Below are 19,064 nucleotides of genomic sequence, written 5' to 3'. Positions count from 1 at the left end.
CCTAATTTTTTTGCTTTTGAATCATTCCCTGTTGTTTCAAGCACCTAGAAACTGTTGATTGATTGTTTTTAATGTTACTGCAAGCTTTTCCTCTGTCTTGCATAGATTTTCATCAAGTATCACCTCCAATTCGGTATCTTCAAACTTTTTCTCAGCAACAGAATGATCTTCATCTTCAAGGTCAAAATTACCACTCTTGAATTGTTGAAACCATCTTTTACATGTTTGTTCTGAAAGAGCATTATTGCCGTATGTTTCCACTAATATTCTATGTTTCTCAGCTGCTGTTGTCTTTTGGTGGAAGTAATGTAGAAGAATTCCCTTCAAAAGCAGTTTTGTAGGCACAAACTCAGCCATGTTTAAAATTTTAGATAAAAACGTTTTCACACTCCTGCAGTTGATATTGGACTGATATTTGCAATCTAGGATAATAAATATATTTCACACTGATCAAATATATACCTGCTGAGTTATGAGTCTCAATACAAAATGCTCATTTTAAATGTATAATTCCAATATAAAACTTTGTTGAACAAAGTTTTTCTAAAACTTTGTTCAACAAGTTGCTTTCCAGAGAGGGCAGCAGTACTACAGTACCATAGGGCATGGCGGACAACAGAACTTGAGAATTTTTGCTTTCAATGCTAGCATTCTAACACTAAACCACCACTACAATTTTTTTATATATATATACTATGAAGAATTTTTTTTTTTTTTAATTTTCCTTTTTTTATTTTTAAATTTTTAAAATAAATTTGAAACGGCTTTGCTATTAAGGTTTTTACTTTAATATTTAGAAATGTTATAATCATTGACCTTCAAACTGAGAAAAGGTTTGTGTTCATTGGACATTGCTGGATTGCTGTGGATCTTGGCTTGTGTAAGTTAGACTGTGTTATACCAGTAGCATCATATGAAGAATCAACTAGTTCTCTTTTTGTTTTTAAAAATAAAGCACAGCATAAATTGCATAATGAGCATTTATGGTTTTCAATCTTCTTTCGTTCGCCTAAAAGTAACTTTACTAGATGTCAAAGGTTATCTGTTGCAGTATCTTTAATTATGACTTCCATGATGGTTAGCACAATGTTTTATCACCGTGTTCCTCAAGCAGATCCAGCTGTGGAAAATAAAATTGGCAACTTCATTATTAATTGGACACAGGTTTTTTATTTGTAAATTTATTGGCTTTTATTACTGCAAACATTGCAAATGTTTGGAAACTCCAAACATTGTTGCTACACAACCATTAAATAATTTATAAAAATAATTTTTTAAATTTAATGCTTATTAATTAAATTTTACAATTACATTTTACATTTAAAGAAACTTATGATTAACAAAAAAAGTTTACGTTTTTCAATTTTGTTTGCAATTGCGTGGTTTAGGGGCTGTTCAAATAATACGTGACAGTCTTAGGGGGGGGAGGGGTATTGGAAAGTGTCACAAAATATCACATGGGGGAGGCGGGGTGATTTGCTACAGTGTGACCTGATAAATAACTTTTTAAATCAAATTTTTTATCACTGCGTAATTTTTTAAAATTGTGAACTCTGAGATAATTATATACAATACGAAAATTTTCAAGAAAAATGCTACGCAACGACTTCACAAGAGCTAGCGTTTATTGTTAAACGGAGTCATAACAAATGAAAATAAAAAAATTAAATTAGCTTTTTTTTAAGTTACTTGTGGTAATTGCAGACATAAAAAGAAATTTTGATTCTACAAACAAAGAAAAACCAGATAGTGGGCGATTATTTAAAAGCAATTTATGTTACCGTTAAAAATCTAATTTTATTTTTTAACGAATATTTGTATAAATATACTAAAAATTTTAGTATAAGTAGTTGTTTAAAATTTGATCTTTAAACATAAATATTATTCTTGATTGTCATCTGATCTATAAATATTTTAGTTTTCCAATACTTTCATTTTTAATGTTATTGTTATTATTACTTATAATGTTTTGTGTCACCCTATTATAATGATTTTGTCGAACTACTTTAGTTACGTTATCATTTTTATTATATGTTAAGTTATTTAGTTACTATGATATAAATTTTTAGTACTACTATTAAATAGTTGTACTATTAATAATGTTATTATTAATAATATCTTTACTATATACTTATTTAACGTAATGGTTGTAAGGAAAATTAAGAAGAAACAAATAAAGTCTGGTCTGAGATTAAAACAAAGAGCAAAACATTATCTGAATTAAATGTAGAAGTTGAAAAAAAATTAAAAGAGCTAAAACAAATTGAACTTCGAAATAAAGTTGGTATTTTATCTTACTGGACAAAATTACCAAACCAAGTACCGAATACACCAAAAAAGCATGCGGTTGAATCTAAAATCACTTTTGATGGCGTGACTGACGCGACCCCATCAATTACAACAAGTGAAGAGTGTGAAAAAGAAAATTTCAATTTCTCAAAAGTTGTAACAAAACAAGCCCCAAAACAAGATCAGTTAAAAAACGAAATTTTTATTTTACAAAAAGATATTGCATATCTCACTTAAAAAAGAAATTGCAACTTGTTGTCACAAGAAGACTACCAAATACTAGGGCAAAAGCAAAAACTTTTGGTAGAAAAAAACCGAGATCTTGTACTTTGTCAAAAAGCCATTGAATGCCAAACAGCAACCAGACTAAAAAGAAAAAAAGCTATAGAAGCATTAGATCCAGATATTAGAAAAAAGTTGTGTTGAATTAAAAATTCAGTATCAAAAGGTCGACCACTAGCCTGTGATCAGGGCAGTTTAGTAAAAGCAATTGTAGATATTGCCATGAAAGGGTCTGCTTCTGATGATAGGAGAAGAACTGAAATGGTTCGAACTGTAAAAACATTAAATGACTTGGTTGAAGAATTGAAAAATCATGGTTTCAATCTCTCGAGATCAGGAGTTTACTTAATATTACTTCCAAGCAGATCATTGAGCACAGAAGGAAAAAGACATGTTAAAACTGCACCTGTCCGGTTAATAAGAGCACAAAATTTTGAGCATAAATATCATGCAGACACCAAAATTTGCCAAATCATCCATTAGTGCCCTTGAAGAACTTGCAGCAGTCTTGGTTCCTAAATTAATTAAAAAAAGTAATTAAGATTTTAATTCAAAAATAAAAAAAAAAAGTTTTTGAGTTATACATACTATATAAAGTTTAATAAAAAATTTGTTAGCACTGCAAGCAATTAAACAAGAAACAAATTGTTTTACAACAAATTATAAGTTTCAAATTAAGTTTGAAGAATGTCATTAAAAATTTATGTGATGTTTTAACTAATTTTTTTTATTATTATTTTTTTTATTTTCTTCCCCAAAGGTAAGAAAAAAAAGCCACTACAGTCAAGAAGGCTACTTATTGACTGAAGAGTAAGAAACACTTATTGTGGTTGCAACCCTTTCTCAACTCTTTAACTCCAAAACACGAACCTTTCTGAAGGGATGCTGTGTGGATAAACAAGTTAAGTGTGATACAACCAGGGACATAGTGAGGATCAAACTTGCATTTTTAATATTACTATTAATTTGAGATAAGTGTTTCCACTCACAATACACACAGACATTATTCGTTTACCACAAAAGTTGTGATTAAATCCCTTTTAGGTTACACCCTTTGTTAAGCAATGTCCAGCAGTAATGAATCAGGGTGTAGTCACTGTCAATGATTGTGCTGATTTACCACTTTTACAACTTGATTTTGAATTGGAAAGTTTATATTTTTATGTGCAACAGGGTAATTTGCCACCAGACAAAAAATATTGTTTATGTCCTGTTGCTGGGCAATACACCTCATCAAAAACTGTTAGAAGTTTTTTAACAAAACTCTAGCAGCAGATCTAAAAAATTCTCTTAATGGCTTAATGCCACAAAGAATAGACGCTACTCTAAAAGTTTAAAAAGCCAATACAAAGTTCTAATACATGATTTATATAATGATTTCTTTATTCTTTTATAATTAAAACATTTTCTAATGTTAAGTTTTAATGTATACAGTGCAAAAACGGGTTTTGGTTATAAGTATTGATTTTATTATCACTATGACAAGTGTTTTGTAAGATTATGTTTGGTTTACAGTGATAAAATTATTGAGCTCATTAAAACACTTGAGTCCAGGTCAAAGATAAGTTTTAGTTTTTTTGTGGTGCTGAATATGAAGATACTGCTGTGTAATAATTAGGCAAACTTTTAGTGGCATAGCAACAATTTTTTTTTTAATAATAATGTTTATTTGTAACAAAGTATTTGTGCGTATAGCTTGTTTGGATAAGGCATTAATTTCATACACGGAATATCCTTGGTTCGATTCCTGTAATTGCCTACCGTTTTTTCTTTTAAATATTGCTGGTCATATTGTTCTCTCAATATTGTTCTATCTACAAATTCAATAAACAAAATGTTCTATCTACAAATTTAATAAATAAAATGTTCTATCTAATATATAAAATAAATACAAAAAAAAATTATATATAAATAAATACAATGTTTTATGTAATATAATATATTATATCAGGTAGAAATTGTATTTATTTATAATTATATATTTTTTTTGTATTTATTTAATATATTAGATGAAACATTTTATTTTTTGCATTATTAGATAGAACAAAACAATACTGAGGGGACGATAGATTTGCTTTGTAACTATTTATCTTTTTATTTGGGTATAAAGAATCTTTTTCTTGTATGTTTGTGAATGATACACATCTCATCACATTCAGATTTCTTGTACCATTTAAGCCTTTTGTGTATTTTCTAAGTAAGGCACACACACATATATATAAATAGTTTTTAAGCTTCAATTATGCCATGTCATCTACACATTTTTTACATACCCTTTATTGTTTCATATTACCTTTATTTTCATTAGGAAATTATTTGATTATCTCAAAAACTTTCACAGATGCGCAATATAAAGCTTATGGAGAAGACCAGCGTGCCAAACTTTATTGAAAGCTTTAGATATATCAAGAGCAATAGCCCTTGGTTTGCTGCCTCCATCTGATGCACAATAGAATCTTTCAGTCACAGTGCTTAGTAAGTCAGCTATAAAATAAGAAGTTTGAAAACCATAGTGATTGACACACAGTTATTTGACTTGAGATGGAATGTTAGAAACTTGTTGATCAAAGACTCAAAGACCTTGCTAATAATAGATAGAAGACTGATCAAACTATAGTTGGAGGGTCAGAATGTTCTCCATAGTTTTAAAAAATTAGAACCACAGAAGCTATTTTCCAGTAGGCCAGAAAACAAGATGTGGACAAGCATTTATAAATTAGTTTAGAGAGAGTTGAAGATAGTTTTGAAGAACACTTTTGTAAGACTATGACAGGAATAATGTCTGGATCACTAGCCATAGATGAGTTTAATTGAGAAATGGCTTTAGCAACAGAAGATGGAGTGATTTGAATCTTTGAATTTTTCGAACCCTTGAAATTCAAATTTGAAAATTGAAAAAGTGTTTAACCTGTTTAACTGGAAAAGTAGGAAGAGTATGGCTATAAGATTTAAAAGTAGAATCAGAAGAAAAATTCTTTTTAAATAATTCTGCTTTATCTTTGGGAGAGGTATATCTTAAATGGGTGATATACTTAAATGATATGTAACAAGATTCAAAACAAAGATTAAATACATTAGCAAATGTTACCAATAAAGTGTTTCTTAAGGTTTAGTTAATTTAAAAATACAATTTTAAATATTAAAAACATTATAAAAGATATTATTTCAAAATAAATGTCTATAAAAAATCTAAATTGAAAAATTGGTTAATAATATTTTGAGCCTGATTAAAAGGTTTTTATATTTTTAGAGGGAAATTAGGTCTTAAATTCATAGTATATTTTCATGTTGTTTTTTTTTTATATTATTTATTACTTATGCATCTCTATTAAACATTTTTTTAATATAAAATACAATTTAGGTTTTTGTGGTTTTAATTTCCACTTGCATTAAGTTTCCAGTAAATTTTATACTTGTGAGGTTATTTTGTTCAATAAGAAAATCTCCAAGAAACAATTCACATAATTGCTTAACTTGTGATACAAACAATATTGTTCGAAAAGAATCATACGCTTGTGTACATCTCCTAGAAAACAACAGTAAACACTTTACTTGTATTATTTGCATTTGTTAATTACTGGTGAAATGATATTCCAGTTTAAGTAATTATTTATTTCTTATACAGATTCACATCTAAACAAAAAAAAACTGTTTATTTCTATTGAAAAATGTAAATTGTGCATTGCATGGTTTGTTTGTGTTGGAAATATTCTCTCTTGTGGCATTATTGTTTTCATGTATGGAGTGGCATTTGGAAATCAAAAATCGTTGAATTGGTTAGCATGTGTCACTATTGATTTTGTATGTGGTTTACTTATTTTTTATAAATCTTTTAAATCCTATTACGTTTTTAGAAATCTTATGATTTTTATAAATCATTAGGTTTCAGTGGTAAAATGTAATTGCTTTTAAATGTCAAAGGACATTTTTATTTAGCATTTTGTCCAAATTATACTAATGAAGTATTGTTTTTTTTTAATGTTTTTTAATACTTGATGTGCGGATCCTCTGAATTAAAAGTTTAATAGTTTAATATTTGTAAGTTTTTTTTAAAAGAAAAAGAATATTTTTTTCGAAGATATTAAAAAAAAGTTTTAAAATGTTATTTTTTAAAATGTTTTTAGAGATCACCTAAATTTTTGTCACCATAATTTTAGTTTTTAATGTTTCTAATTAAAGTGATTTTATATTATTATTGATTAATTTAGAAATAACTAATTTGGTTGATTATATAAAATAACTGTATTGATTTATAACTGTGCAATCACCCATGCAACACATGTTTGTTACCTAATATATATATATATATATATATATATATATGTATATATATATATATATATATATATATATATATATATATATATATATATTGTCACCTCAAGCAAGAATCCATTTGGTTATTTGCTTAGTTGAGAAAATGAGAAACTTTTATACTCAATGTTTATACTCAATTCATAATTGATGTTTTTTTTTTAATAACGTTTTTAAATAATTAATACAAATATGATTAATATCGTCAAAACTTTTATTTTGATAGCCAGAATCAGCATCATTCAGTATAGTAGTTAAGCTTCACGAATTTAATTACTACACTGCATGTTTGCTATACATTACACAGACCATTCACTAAATAAAGAATACCAAAGATATAGAATAATAAATTATATTATTATATTATTTACAGTTTTCATACAGTTTTCATAAAATCATTTAAAGTTTTTCGTTGCAATTTTTACAACTTTTATAATCAGAACTATTACTGTCATTGGATCTTCAGACTTTTCATTCGGTATTTAGACTTCAGTTCGGTCTACTCACTGTTGGTATCCCAGTTAATAAGACTTAAGTTACTGCGACGGGTACAGGAAGGTTCTCAAAAAACAGTTCATTTTCAGTGGGTGACGCCTAATTTACACAAGCTAAATAGATCGTTTTTTTTTTGCAACCAAAATGGGTAATATTGCTTTTTATACTGGTTGTAGACAGGGTTATACATACTTTTGTGGACACCTTTTGCTTCTGCATTTGCTCACAAGCATTTTCTTGAAATGGTCTTAATACTTTTATTTTCAGCCAATTTAATGTCACCATTCTCATCATAGTTTCTATCCTTCATAAACATGTCACTTAGTTTTTTTCAATTCACAAATTCACTGTTGTTTATTTATCTTTAATGAACAATAGTTTAAACTTTATATTGTCTTCTATGTCTAGCAGTTTCAATTATTGACTTCCACCCAGATAGAGAAAACCCTAACTTATTTTTCTTTGTTGACGCAATGACAGAGTGCATGGAATTACCTTTCATGTGTGTGTGTCCTCTTTCAAGAAATATCTGTTCTACAATGTAGCAATAATACAAATTAGCAATTTTTTTTACTGCATAAATCAAGATTGAAGTGTCATGCTGGTTCCTATTTTGGCTGCTACATGTATCAAAAACAATGACACTTCCTATAAATGTTCTGGAAGATCTCTGAAGTATTGTAGAAGACATTTTCCTATTTCATTACTACCTCTTTTTCCTATTTCATTACTACCTCTAAAAGCAGTTAGGAAGAGTAATGAAACTACCTGAAATCATTTTTAATGACACCAACGGAAAGGTAAGTCAAGTTGTGCATCAACACAAAACAATACAACAATAACATCACAGCAATTACGCAGAGCAAAAAGCATAAGATATTTTTAGGATCACATTATACTTATTATTAGCAGGGATGTGCTTTATATATAACTATAAAAGGCTAGACAACAAAACCTAGATATTTGACAGTAACACTTTTTGGCACTAAATGCTGTCACACCTCTGCTAAGTGTAATGCTTGGCCATATTTAACATTAGACTTTGGCAATCTTACTTTAAGCTTGCCGAGCACTAATTAATTTCAGCGTGCCTAGCAGCATTTTTTTCATTTCGATAATGATTATTTTCAAGTCGCCTATTAGCATTTACACTAATGATTTCTTTTAGTCCAATGTAATTCATTTCAGTTTCATTATTATCATGAAACATATTACCAGCAGCATTACTAGTGTAATAATGAATGTAAAAGAATACTAGGAATTGTGAATGTAAAAGAATACTTGGAATTAAGTGAACTTAATTACTTTTCTAAAGTGAACTTACTTAATTACTACTACTCTAAAGTGAACTTACTTAGTTACTATTACTCTGGATCTTCAAGAAGCTTGAGATCTCAGCAACAATGTTGAGGCATTGGTATTTGATACCACTGCCAGTAATAGTGGCATCCACAATGGTGTTGTGAAATTGATTAAATAAAACTTAAGTTGAAAAATTCTTTACTTCTATATTGCTGAATATAAAACTGTCTGGCTAACATTAAATAAACATTTGCTAATCGAAACATAAGCTGTTAAAGGCACCTGGTTGCAAAATCTCAAAGAATAGACTGTACATAATTTGATAGATCTATGTGCAAACAAAGATCTATCTATGAGATGATTCCGTAAATGTACTGAGAACACACTCATCATCCTTGTAAATTCCAATGCGGGGTGTGCACTTTTTTAAACTAGGAGCTATCCACAAAGCTCGGTGGATGGCATGTAACATTTATGCAAACAAAAGATGCCTGTTTTCTAAACAATTGAAACAACATTATTACCATTCAGTTATTTTGACTTTTAACAAAAAATGCTGAACTAGCTTGGTTCAACTGTATAATATAGCACATATTATACAAGCTGCTTTTGTTTGGCTTGATTTCTGTTTTTTTAATAAAAAACAGAAACCAAGTAACAAAATAAGTACACTGAACCACATTTTTCAAGTAATTTTTAATTACATTTCCATGCTTTCAGTGTTGAAAAGTAAGTTTTTCTTCTTTAACTTCATTTATTTCATTATTATTCGAAATTATTGTATGTAAGAACATAATCTCAACTTATTTTATTCAATCTTTTCTATTATTTTTCTGTTGATTTTATTTAAAATAGTTATAATTAAAATAATATGAATTCTTTATCCTTCAAGCATTAACTTATTTTTGTATTTATAAAGTTCAGTCAAAAAGAACTATTACTAAGATTTGAACAAAGAAAAAAATAAAAAATGTTGACCGCCCAAAAAAATAATTGACCATCAATTCCTTGAGTTGGCTGGTCAAATTGACTACTCACCTTCGAGTCCTCAAAATATAAATATGCTGTAATTTTATGCAAACCTTAAGGGATTTCCTAATGTCTATGTCAAAATAATACACTAACTGAAAGTGTTTCCCAAATTTTCATACTGTAATATTACTGTTTTATGTATTTCTTCATATTTATTTTCTTGTTCATCAATAATTATGCATCTAATTGTCACAAAATTAATTACTGCATAAATAGAGCTTTCGTTTCAAAAATTAAATTTTACATGTGTTCACTTTTATTTTAAATACAGCAAAAAGAAAAATTCTTTCAGTGCAAAAATTCATTATTAAAAAAAGCATTCATTTACTCATATAGAGATTGAAAGTTATATATTCGAAGAGTTGAGTGAGGTTTCAGAAGAAGAATGTAGTTTATCTGATGTTTCTGATGAAGAAAATTAAAAGCTAGAATTGTTAGAATTAGGTTTAGAAAAAGAAATGCCTGCCTTGGTAGATGCTTCAAGTTCTAGTGGCGATTCCGTAGAGAATTTTATGAATCCTCATTTATATCTAAATGGACTAAATTCATTATTTTAAACCTCCAATTAATAGAGTTCAATTTTTTTCATTTACCAGTGTTTTTGGGTACAACCAGAATATAGTTAAAAATTTTCCTCTTTTTTTGTTTGAACTTTATTTAGCAGATAAAATTTGTGAGTTTATTGTAAATGAGAGCAATTGATTTGCTACCCAAATTATGAACAAAAAGAAATTATCTGCAAATTCCAGAATGAGGCGCTGATTGTTTATAACAGTTTGAGAGATCAGGCAGTATATTGTAAATTTTTATATCAAGGAGTATTTTGGAAGCCCACATATGAAATGTGTTACATCACAAATCGATTGTTTGTTGGTATCAAGTGGTTGTTATCATATAACGTGTTCAAGCTTATTGACAAATTTATTCATTTTGTTGACTCTACTGCATTGCCAAATAAACATCCTGTTCTATCCAAAATAAGCATGAGATTATCTGACGAATAAATATCAACAAGTGCATACACTTACACAAAATGTATCTATTGATGAGTCACTTTTATTGTGGAAATGTCGACTCTATTGGAAACAGTATATTCACAGCAAAAAGTGCCAGATTTGGTATAAAAACATTTTTATTGTGCGAGTCTGATTCAGGATATGTATGGAAATCAATTTTACATTTGAGCTAACTAATACTCTAAGTTCACTATTGCTATGTTGCAACATGTGTTGTAATATTTCTTATTAACGGCTTACTTAAACAGGGCTACAAACAATGCATTGACAACTGGTATTCTTCCTATAAGCTTTCATAAGTTTTTTTGCTAAGATCTACAGATACCATAGAAACAATTTGCAAAGAGCGAAAAGGTTCTTCTAATTTTATGAAAACAAAGTTGAGAAAAAAATGAATGTATAATTTTGTACAAAGAAAAACCAATATAATGGTATCACATTGGAAAGATAAAAAAGATGTATATACCATGTCAACTTGCATTATTGATGGGACTAAAAATGTTTTTATTGATGATTATAATCAAAATATGTGAGACCAAAAAAAAAACCAAAAAGTGACCAAATGATTGTTAAAGAAAAAGTGTGAGAAGTGAAAAAAGAAAAGTGTTACAAAAAAGTATTTCATTAATCAAGCAGCCTAATGCTTATATAATTTGTAAAGAAAGTAGGTCGTAGAGTAACACTTTAGAACTTTAGAATACTGTTAATCCCATCAATGATTCGACGATATGGTCAACAGCTTAAAAAATCTCACTCTGGATTAGTGACAAGCAACTCCTTACAAATAATTTACCAACATCTTTTTTTAATTTATTTTAAAAAAAACACAAAGTTTTTAAAAAAACACAAGATGTTTAAAGATCACTTCAAAAAAAAATGATACACTAATAGTGACCCTAATTTAAAAAGCACAAGACTTTCAAAGGGTTAAAAGGTTTTTTATAATTTTCGGAATTACCTAAATATTGTTTTTTATCTTTTTTAATTATGGTTTTGTTTTTTTGATTGTTACCTTTTTTTTTTAACTTTTTTTTTTTTTTTTTATTAATGTTTCTAGATTAACAGGATACTTGTATTTATGTTCTTTAATAACTTTAGGTTAAAAGTATACTTGTATTGGATCCATTAAAAATTTTTGTAGTGGTTCTTGTTATGGTTCTTGTTGTAAAAAAGATTGATGACGAAACTGAAAATAGTGAAGTTGAGAAGCAAGGTACAAAACATAAAAAAATTAATTCTTTAACTTGCCCTTCATTTATTTGCACCTTAAATGATTGCAAGCCAGCTAGTTCAAAAATGTTTAGTTTTCAGTGTAACTATATATTATTTATATATTTTTAGAACCTTAATAAAATTTATTCTGCTGATAATTATTTGATAAAAATGTAATGTTTTTTAATTGTACTTTTTCTTTAAATTTTTTTTTGTATATAATTTTTACCTAATATATGAGTATACCTTTACAAAGATGAGTGAACCAAAATATGAGTATTCTTTTACAAAGTTTTCACTAATATCATGATTTTTTATAACCTTTTAATAAGTTTTGTTTTTTATTAAATAGTAATATATTTACTAGGAAATAACCTGTTCCATATTTAATAAGAAATTTATATATATATATATATATATATATATATATATATATATATATATATATATATATATGCATATATAAACATCTGGACTAAAAGTTTAGAAGCTGTTGTTCCTTCTAATTTTAATTCAAGCCTCATTCTACTCCCCATTTTTTAACATCTTGGGCATTTGCTTTATCAAACATTAATCATTTTTTTCATCTTTTCTACCAGAAAATCACTCTTGAGAATAAATGTCTTTTTATTATTCCAAGAAGCCATTGTAAAAAGGTCCTGTTTGATGTTAAGCTCTGTTATTCTCATTTTACTAAATCTTGTATCCTTATATCAGACATTAGGTTCTAGAGACTTTTGGTTAGTCTTCAACAATGTCATTAACTAAACTAAGTCTAACATTTAATCTCTAATTCATGGGTCTGATCTTTTTACTTCTATCCAGAATAGATCATAGTTATTTGCAAAGAAATTTTTCTCTAATTTGATTCTTGAATCTAATTGTCATACTCTTCCTGCCAGTTAAACAGATTAACCCATTGTTAAACATCCAAATCACTCTGGCTTCCAATGCTAAAGTTAATTATCAATAAAAAAACTTTTCCAGTTTGTGCTCCAAACAAGATTTCCCTCATAGTCTTAAAAAAGTGTTCTGCAGAACTCTTTTCAATTTTTGGTAAATTTTTAATAAGTGCTAAATAAGTAGTTTCAATAAGACTTTGACCTCACCAACTATCCTACGATTAGTCTTTTTTTTTTTTTTTTTTTTGTTCACCTCCTCAAGGCGGAGAAGGCCACTACAGATGAGGAGGCTACTTAATAGTGGTTATAACCCTCTCTCAACTCTATAACTCTGAAACACGAACCTTAAGGAACAAGGCTGCTGCGCGGAGAAACAAGTTGTGCGCGGTACTACCAGAGACGTGGTGGGGATCAAACTCGGAACCTCTCGCTTATGAAGCGAGCGCTTTACCACTACACCACAACCGCAGTCTTCACTTTATTATTAGTTTCTTTATATAAAGGTTTTGAGACTACTAAATTATTTCTTTCTAACTGCAGTATTAAAGTTATTCTTGAAAACCTACACTCTTCTTTATTTCAAGTAACTCTAAGGGTACCACAAGGTTCTATCTTTGGTTCTGTTATTTACAATATCGATTCATGAAAATTTTACATACAAAGTGGCTCTATTTGCAGATGACTCAACTTAATACTCTTATCTTGACAAAAAATCTTCAATTTTTGATTGCTTAGAACAAGCAGCTGACTTTTAATCAAATCTCTCTTCTGTAACAGCCTAAGGCTGGCAGTGGCCTATGGATTTATATTCTGAACTTAAAATCCACAATTTTTGTTATATATCAAAACTCATTTATTTACTGCAAAAAAATATTGCAATAATGTTGGCATTCCTATATTGATGAATAACCTTCTTACTCTCAGACAAAGTCTAAAAGCACATTGCAATTGTAATTAAATTGAAAGGTTGCGTTTATTTCTTTTTTCTACAAATACCATCAAGGTCAATGCTCAAACGAGCCATCATCTCTGTTATGATAAGCCAAAACTCATTCTCGGTTGGCTTTTTATTCAACAAGTTGCATCCTTTTACTGTATCTGTCTCTTCATGTTATAAAAATTATCATTATTCTAATTTTTTTCCTTGCACATCAAAAAAAAAAACCTTATAACTCTAAGCCATCTTAATAGTTTTCTTTTATGTGCAACCTACAACTTTTTAAGTCTTATGTTAACCATTTTCTAGTATTTTTACTTATTCTTTATTTTAAAGTAACTTATAACTTAATAGTGGTTGCTTCCAATCTTGTTGGAAGTAAATAAGAGTTTAAAAATATATAAATATATGCCAGTATTTAATAAATAGTAAATGTAAGCATAAAATTATAATATATAAAGTTTTATAAATTTCTTTGTAGCCCCGGCTATCAACCCCTGCTAAATCTTATAGTTTTGTCAGGGTTGGGTTTGAAAAAAGTGTAATTTTTAGCCGGGGCCAGGGCTGGGGCCCCAGTCACTTACTATTCCAAATATTGCTACTACAATATCAAGTAGTTTTTATGTAACTGGACTAAACTAGTGTTACAACCTTAAGTATCACTTTTTTTTTTTAAAAGTGATATTTTAAGAAATGAAATTATTTTAATGATAGCTTGATTTTAATTTCACTTATTTGGTTATCAAGAGTATTTTGTAAATATTTATTTTTTACATTAAAATGTAAAAATACTTCATAATACCTAATAAAACTTCGAAAGGGAAAGTCTAGTAAACATATTTTGTATTTTAAAGTTGTCAAAAAGAACAACAAATGTGTTATCTATTAAAACTAGCAATTTTCTAGGGAATGGAAAAGAACTTTATAAATCTGAGCTTCCAACTACTTGTGGTATGCTAAGATATGATAATCTTTTATGAGAAATTAATGAGAAAAATTAAAGAAACTAAATAGCTTGTAACTGATATGTTACCTGCTTTACTTGGTCCATGGTTAAAAGCACTTTTTACATATTCTGTTCCAATTCAAGAAAAAACTATTTATGAAAATCAGCTGTTGATTTTAGTATTGGGCGTGTAAAAAACACTGAATGAAAATGATTTAAAATGATTTATTTTAAAGTTAGATGAGTTCATGGATATCTTATTTTGCAAATGTAAACTAATTCCTTGTTCAGAATGCATATGTGATTCAGAGTTATGGACTAAAATTCTCAGAAAACTAAAATTGTCAGTTTTGGAACTTTTAATAGGTGGTGCAGATAGGAGGGAATCTAAAATAATTAAAATAAAACATCAAAGAAAAATAAGAATCAAACAAAAACAAAAAAAGAATTGTAACTATTTAAATAGAAGGCGTTATGCAAGATTATGTACATCATGAAACTGTTGAAATAATTTATGTAAACTGCTGCTCTTTAAATTTTAAAAAAGACAATCGACAGTATATAATCCAAGTTGATAAGTAAACTTGATATGAAAACTCAACACTATACATGATACAAAACTCTCTAAACTCAATATAATTTTCTCTGAATCAAACATGTTTAAATTATAATAGTTATTAAAAATAGAGAAACTGTTGAAATAGCCACAGCTACTTAGAGTGATTGCTAACTTATTATAGATCTTAACAAGCAAATAAAACGGTCTCATAAAAGGTCAAATGTGCTATGCCAAAATTAGGAAAAGAATTTGATAATCAATTTGGGGTAATTTTAAGGCATTTAATTGCACATTTAAATGTTGAAAGGCTTTTTTATAATAAATGGTCTGGACCACTTGGAAAAATGCTTGACACAGCAACAGTTTAAAATCAGTACAAAAATTGAAAAATTTGCAAAACTTGTTAAAGGCATCCCAAAGTGCAGAGAAAAGTTGTGTTCATATTAAAGAGAATGATAAAAAAAAGTTTGGGCTGAATTTTTTTGAGTAAAATAAAATAATAAATGTATACCAAGAAAAACTAACTTTGTTGTTTTATTTTAAGCTCACTGTCTCCATGTTAGCTTGTTGCTTGAGTTCATTAAAATATACACTGCAATCTACAGACCTAATAATTTATGCAAGCAGGTTTTATTCCTAAGAGTTTTAGTATATGACGTCATTGTAGGATTTTTTTTTAATATAAATTTTTTTTTAATCGAAATTGTTTTTTTTTTTAAACTTTTTTTTAAATAAGTGTTTATCATCATATTGAATTTTCTATCAATTTTATAGGAAACTAAACATAAACGTTTTATTATGGAGTGGAGATAATGATAAATAATTAATTAATAACTCTGGTAAACGACATTATTTATTAGAGATATTTGCCAAGTTCTTTAATTTTTAGTTAGTATATAGATTTTACACTTAACAAATTTACAGACAAATTTTTATTAATTAAAGCAATAACTAATGTTTTATGTCAATAATTCAAGACAGATGGCGATTAAAATTGTCAAAGCGCTGTAGCGCACGTTAAAAGCATATTTAATATTTCCCAATTTATGTCGCATTTGGCAAGTATTTTACATTAAAACCTATCTCTTAAAATTACAAATCAAAAAACTAACAAAATTGACCATAAAAGGTTTTCATTAAACAATTTCATTTTTAAAATTGACTTGATAATGCTTCACTTTTTTGCAATCTTGACCAATAAATGTTTAATTTAAAAAAAAAAAAAATAAGCAATACAAGTTTTACAGAACAAATTTCATTAAATATGTTCTTGTGTGATTAAATGAGAATTTCAAGAATATTTGCGATGAAAAGTTAAGCAAATAAAATGCTGTTAATTAAACTCTCATAATGTTAAATACAAAATAATTTTTTTAACAGAATCTTAATTAGTATAAGAATCATTTAATAACAAGTATATGACACAAAAACAATTTATAGCAATAGACGAGCTTAAAATATCTGAAATATTTTATTTAGATTTTTAATGAGGACTTCACAAAATTTAGAAAATAAAATAACTCAAGAATTTCAATTCTAATGATGGAAAAAAACTTTTGTATAATAATAAGTAATTTGAGTAATTAAACAAATTAATAATAATTAATTATAATAAAATAATAAGTAATTAAACAAATCTTTAGTAATTTATAATGAAAAAAAAAATACTATAACTTGATGAAAAAACGAATTTAAAGCTTTCTTATCAAAATTCTACAATTATGTCATATACTAAAACTCTTTGGAATTAAACACACTTTAAGAAATTATAAAGCCTGTATTATGGTGTATATTTTAAAGACTTAAAGCAATGGCTAATGTGGAGACGATGAGTTTTGAGTAAAACAACAAAGTTAGTTTACTATTTTGTTTTACTCAAAAAAATTCAGCCCAAACTTTTTTTTTATCATTCTCTTTAATATGAATACAACTTGTCTGGGCACTTTGGGATCCCTTTAAGATATATTTAGGCCTTCCTTTGATTTATCTCAATCACAAGATTATATGGGTTTATACACTTACCAAAAGGGTTTATGCACTGTTATGCACAAAGGTTTATGCACTGACCAAAGCTATCCTTATCAAATTTTTAAAACTATAAAAACTGGAGATCTGCCAATCAGGTTAGCAATGATGGAAATTGGATAAGTCTTTCGCAGTAGGTGGCTAACAACAGCAGTTATGTTTTGCAGAATTTGGGTATCTAACCTTGTCTTACTGGTGAAAACCTAGAGAATTTAAGAATAGTTGTGAGTTTCATTGTTAGTGAGTATATAACTAACTGGTTTAATATTTAAGTTAATTAATTAAGTTGGGTTGTGGGATCAAAAAGGGTTGTATTAAGTTGAACTTTTAAAAACTTAGAGTAAAAATATTTAAGATACTGTTAATCCAACAATTAGGTGATCAGCCTTATATGTGCATTTTGAATAGTTTGAAAACCATGCTTTGCAGCCTCTCTTAAAATCTTTTTTGTGAGCCTGCAACAACAAAAGTAAAAACAAGTTATAACTTTGTAAAAATGGTCTGTGGAAGTTATCTCAATGCTCACTTAATATATATTTTTAAAAATTTCATTACTAATATTCCATCTTACATGATGTTAGTAGTGCAGTAAGATCATGGAAGTTGAGGATGAATCAATAAGGGTTGGCAATTTACAGGGCAATGTTAGTGCTGAGCCTCTTTGTTAATTGGCAGGGAGGAAACTATTGTCCTTTTGTCCATCCCCCACTTGTCTTATGTCTATGCATGGTGCACATTGTATACCATGCTAATAGATTCAAAAAAAAAAAAATAATAGTACTAATCGAGAAAAAATATGTAAAATATTCAAAATATGTAAAATATGCAAAAGTATATCTAAAAAAGAAATTTATTAGTATTTTATGTTTCCATCCTTACTTAAGTTGTTTTAGTTTTACTTTTGTGTTTCTATTAGAATTTTAATTTTTTTTTTTTTTTCCAGTGGTATGGTAGAGTTAAAGTACCACAAAGCGGATACTTATCGAAAAAACTAAATATCTTCACTAGAAATAAGATATTTACAAAATTTAAAAAAGTTTTTAATTTTTAGTGTGTGGAAAATTATAAAATTTAAAAAAAAAATTACTTAGATGATTGCTTCAATAAGATATTTAAGTTCAAACAAAATTTAACCCTAAAAATCAAACTCTTTTTTGGTAATTAGGTTCTTAGCATGGAAGATTTAAAAAGGCAATTTAAAAACAAAGGAAGCTATTTTGTTGGAAATTTTCTTCAAAATAGTTTTGATTTTCATAATCTTACTCAGTTAAAAAGTTATGACAGAAATAAGATTTTCTTCAGTTTTCACCTTAAACCGGGCACAATAAATCCACCATATAATTAATTAAAATTTAATAGGTTAATCTGTTTATTATTTTTTCAGTCTAATTGAATTGCCTCTTGATGTTGGTGTATTTTGCCATGTTAAAGATGTTTGGCATGATATTTTAAGAAAATTTTATGCTGAAAGTGGTTTTAGCAGTTTGTCCAAAAAATATTTTCTAAGTCTCCTTGCACAGTTGTATAGAAGCAACAAAGCTTACACTTTTACTCAAATTATTTCTAATTTTGAAATTACTGGGCTCTTTCCATTAAATCAAAGCAACATTGACAAATTAAAATTACAAATTTGTTAAACTTTAAATAACATCTTAATAACATCATCAGCAGTTATAAAATCAACACACAGTCAAAGTTTTTTGCCTCAAACTGCTTAACAAACACAAACCTTAATTTTGCCTGCAACTCCAAC

General features: G+C 27.7%; 1 protein-coding gene across 2 annotated transcripts in view; it reads left to right on the top strand.

The window, feature by feature from the left end:
* LOC136080649 (uncharacterized) overlaps positions 1–19,064 on the top strand; it is a 273,327-nt gene that overhangs the window by 223,834 nt on the left and 30,429 nt on the right. For both annotated transcript variants that reach the window (XM_065797575.1, XM_065797576.1), the window contains 4 exons: positions 798–1,164; positions 5,933–6,110; positions 6,197–6,372; positions 11,829–11,943. In XM_065797575.1, the coding sequence (XP_065653647.1) occupies positions 798–1,164; positions 5,933–6,110; positions 6,197–6,372; positions 11,829–11,943 (836 nt within the window). The remainder of the gene's footprint in view (positions 1–797; positions 1,165–5,932; positions 6,111–6,196; positions 6,373–11,828; positions 11,944–19,064) is intronic.

Source organism: Hydra vulgaris, chromosome 05, assembly GCF_038396675.1.
Source record: "Hydra vulgaris chromosome 05, alternate assembly HydraT2T_AEP".
In the NCBI taxonomy this organism is placed as follows: Eukaryota; Metazoa; Cnidaria; class Hydrozoa; order Anthoathecata; family Hydridae; genus Hydra; species Hydra vulgaris.
Note: the sequence above shows the minus strand (reverse complement) of the source record. Positions and strands in the feature narration are given on the sequence as shown.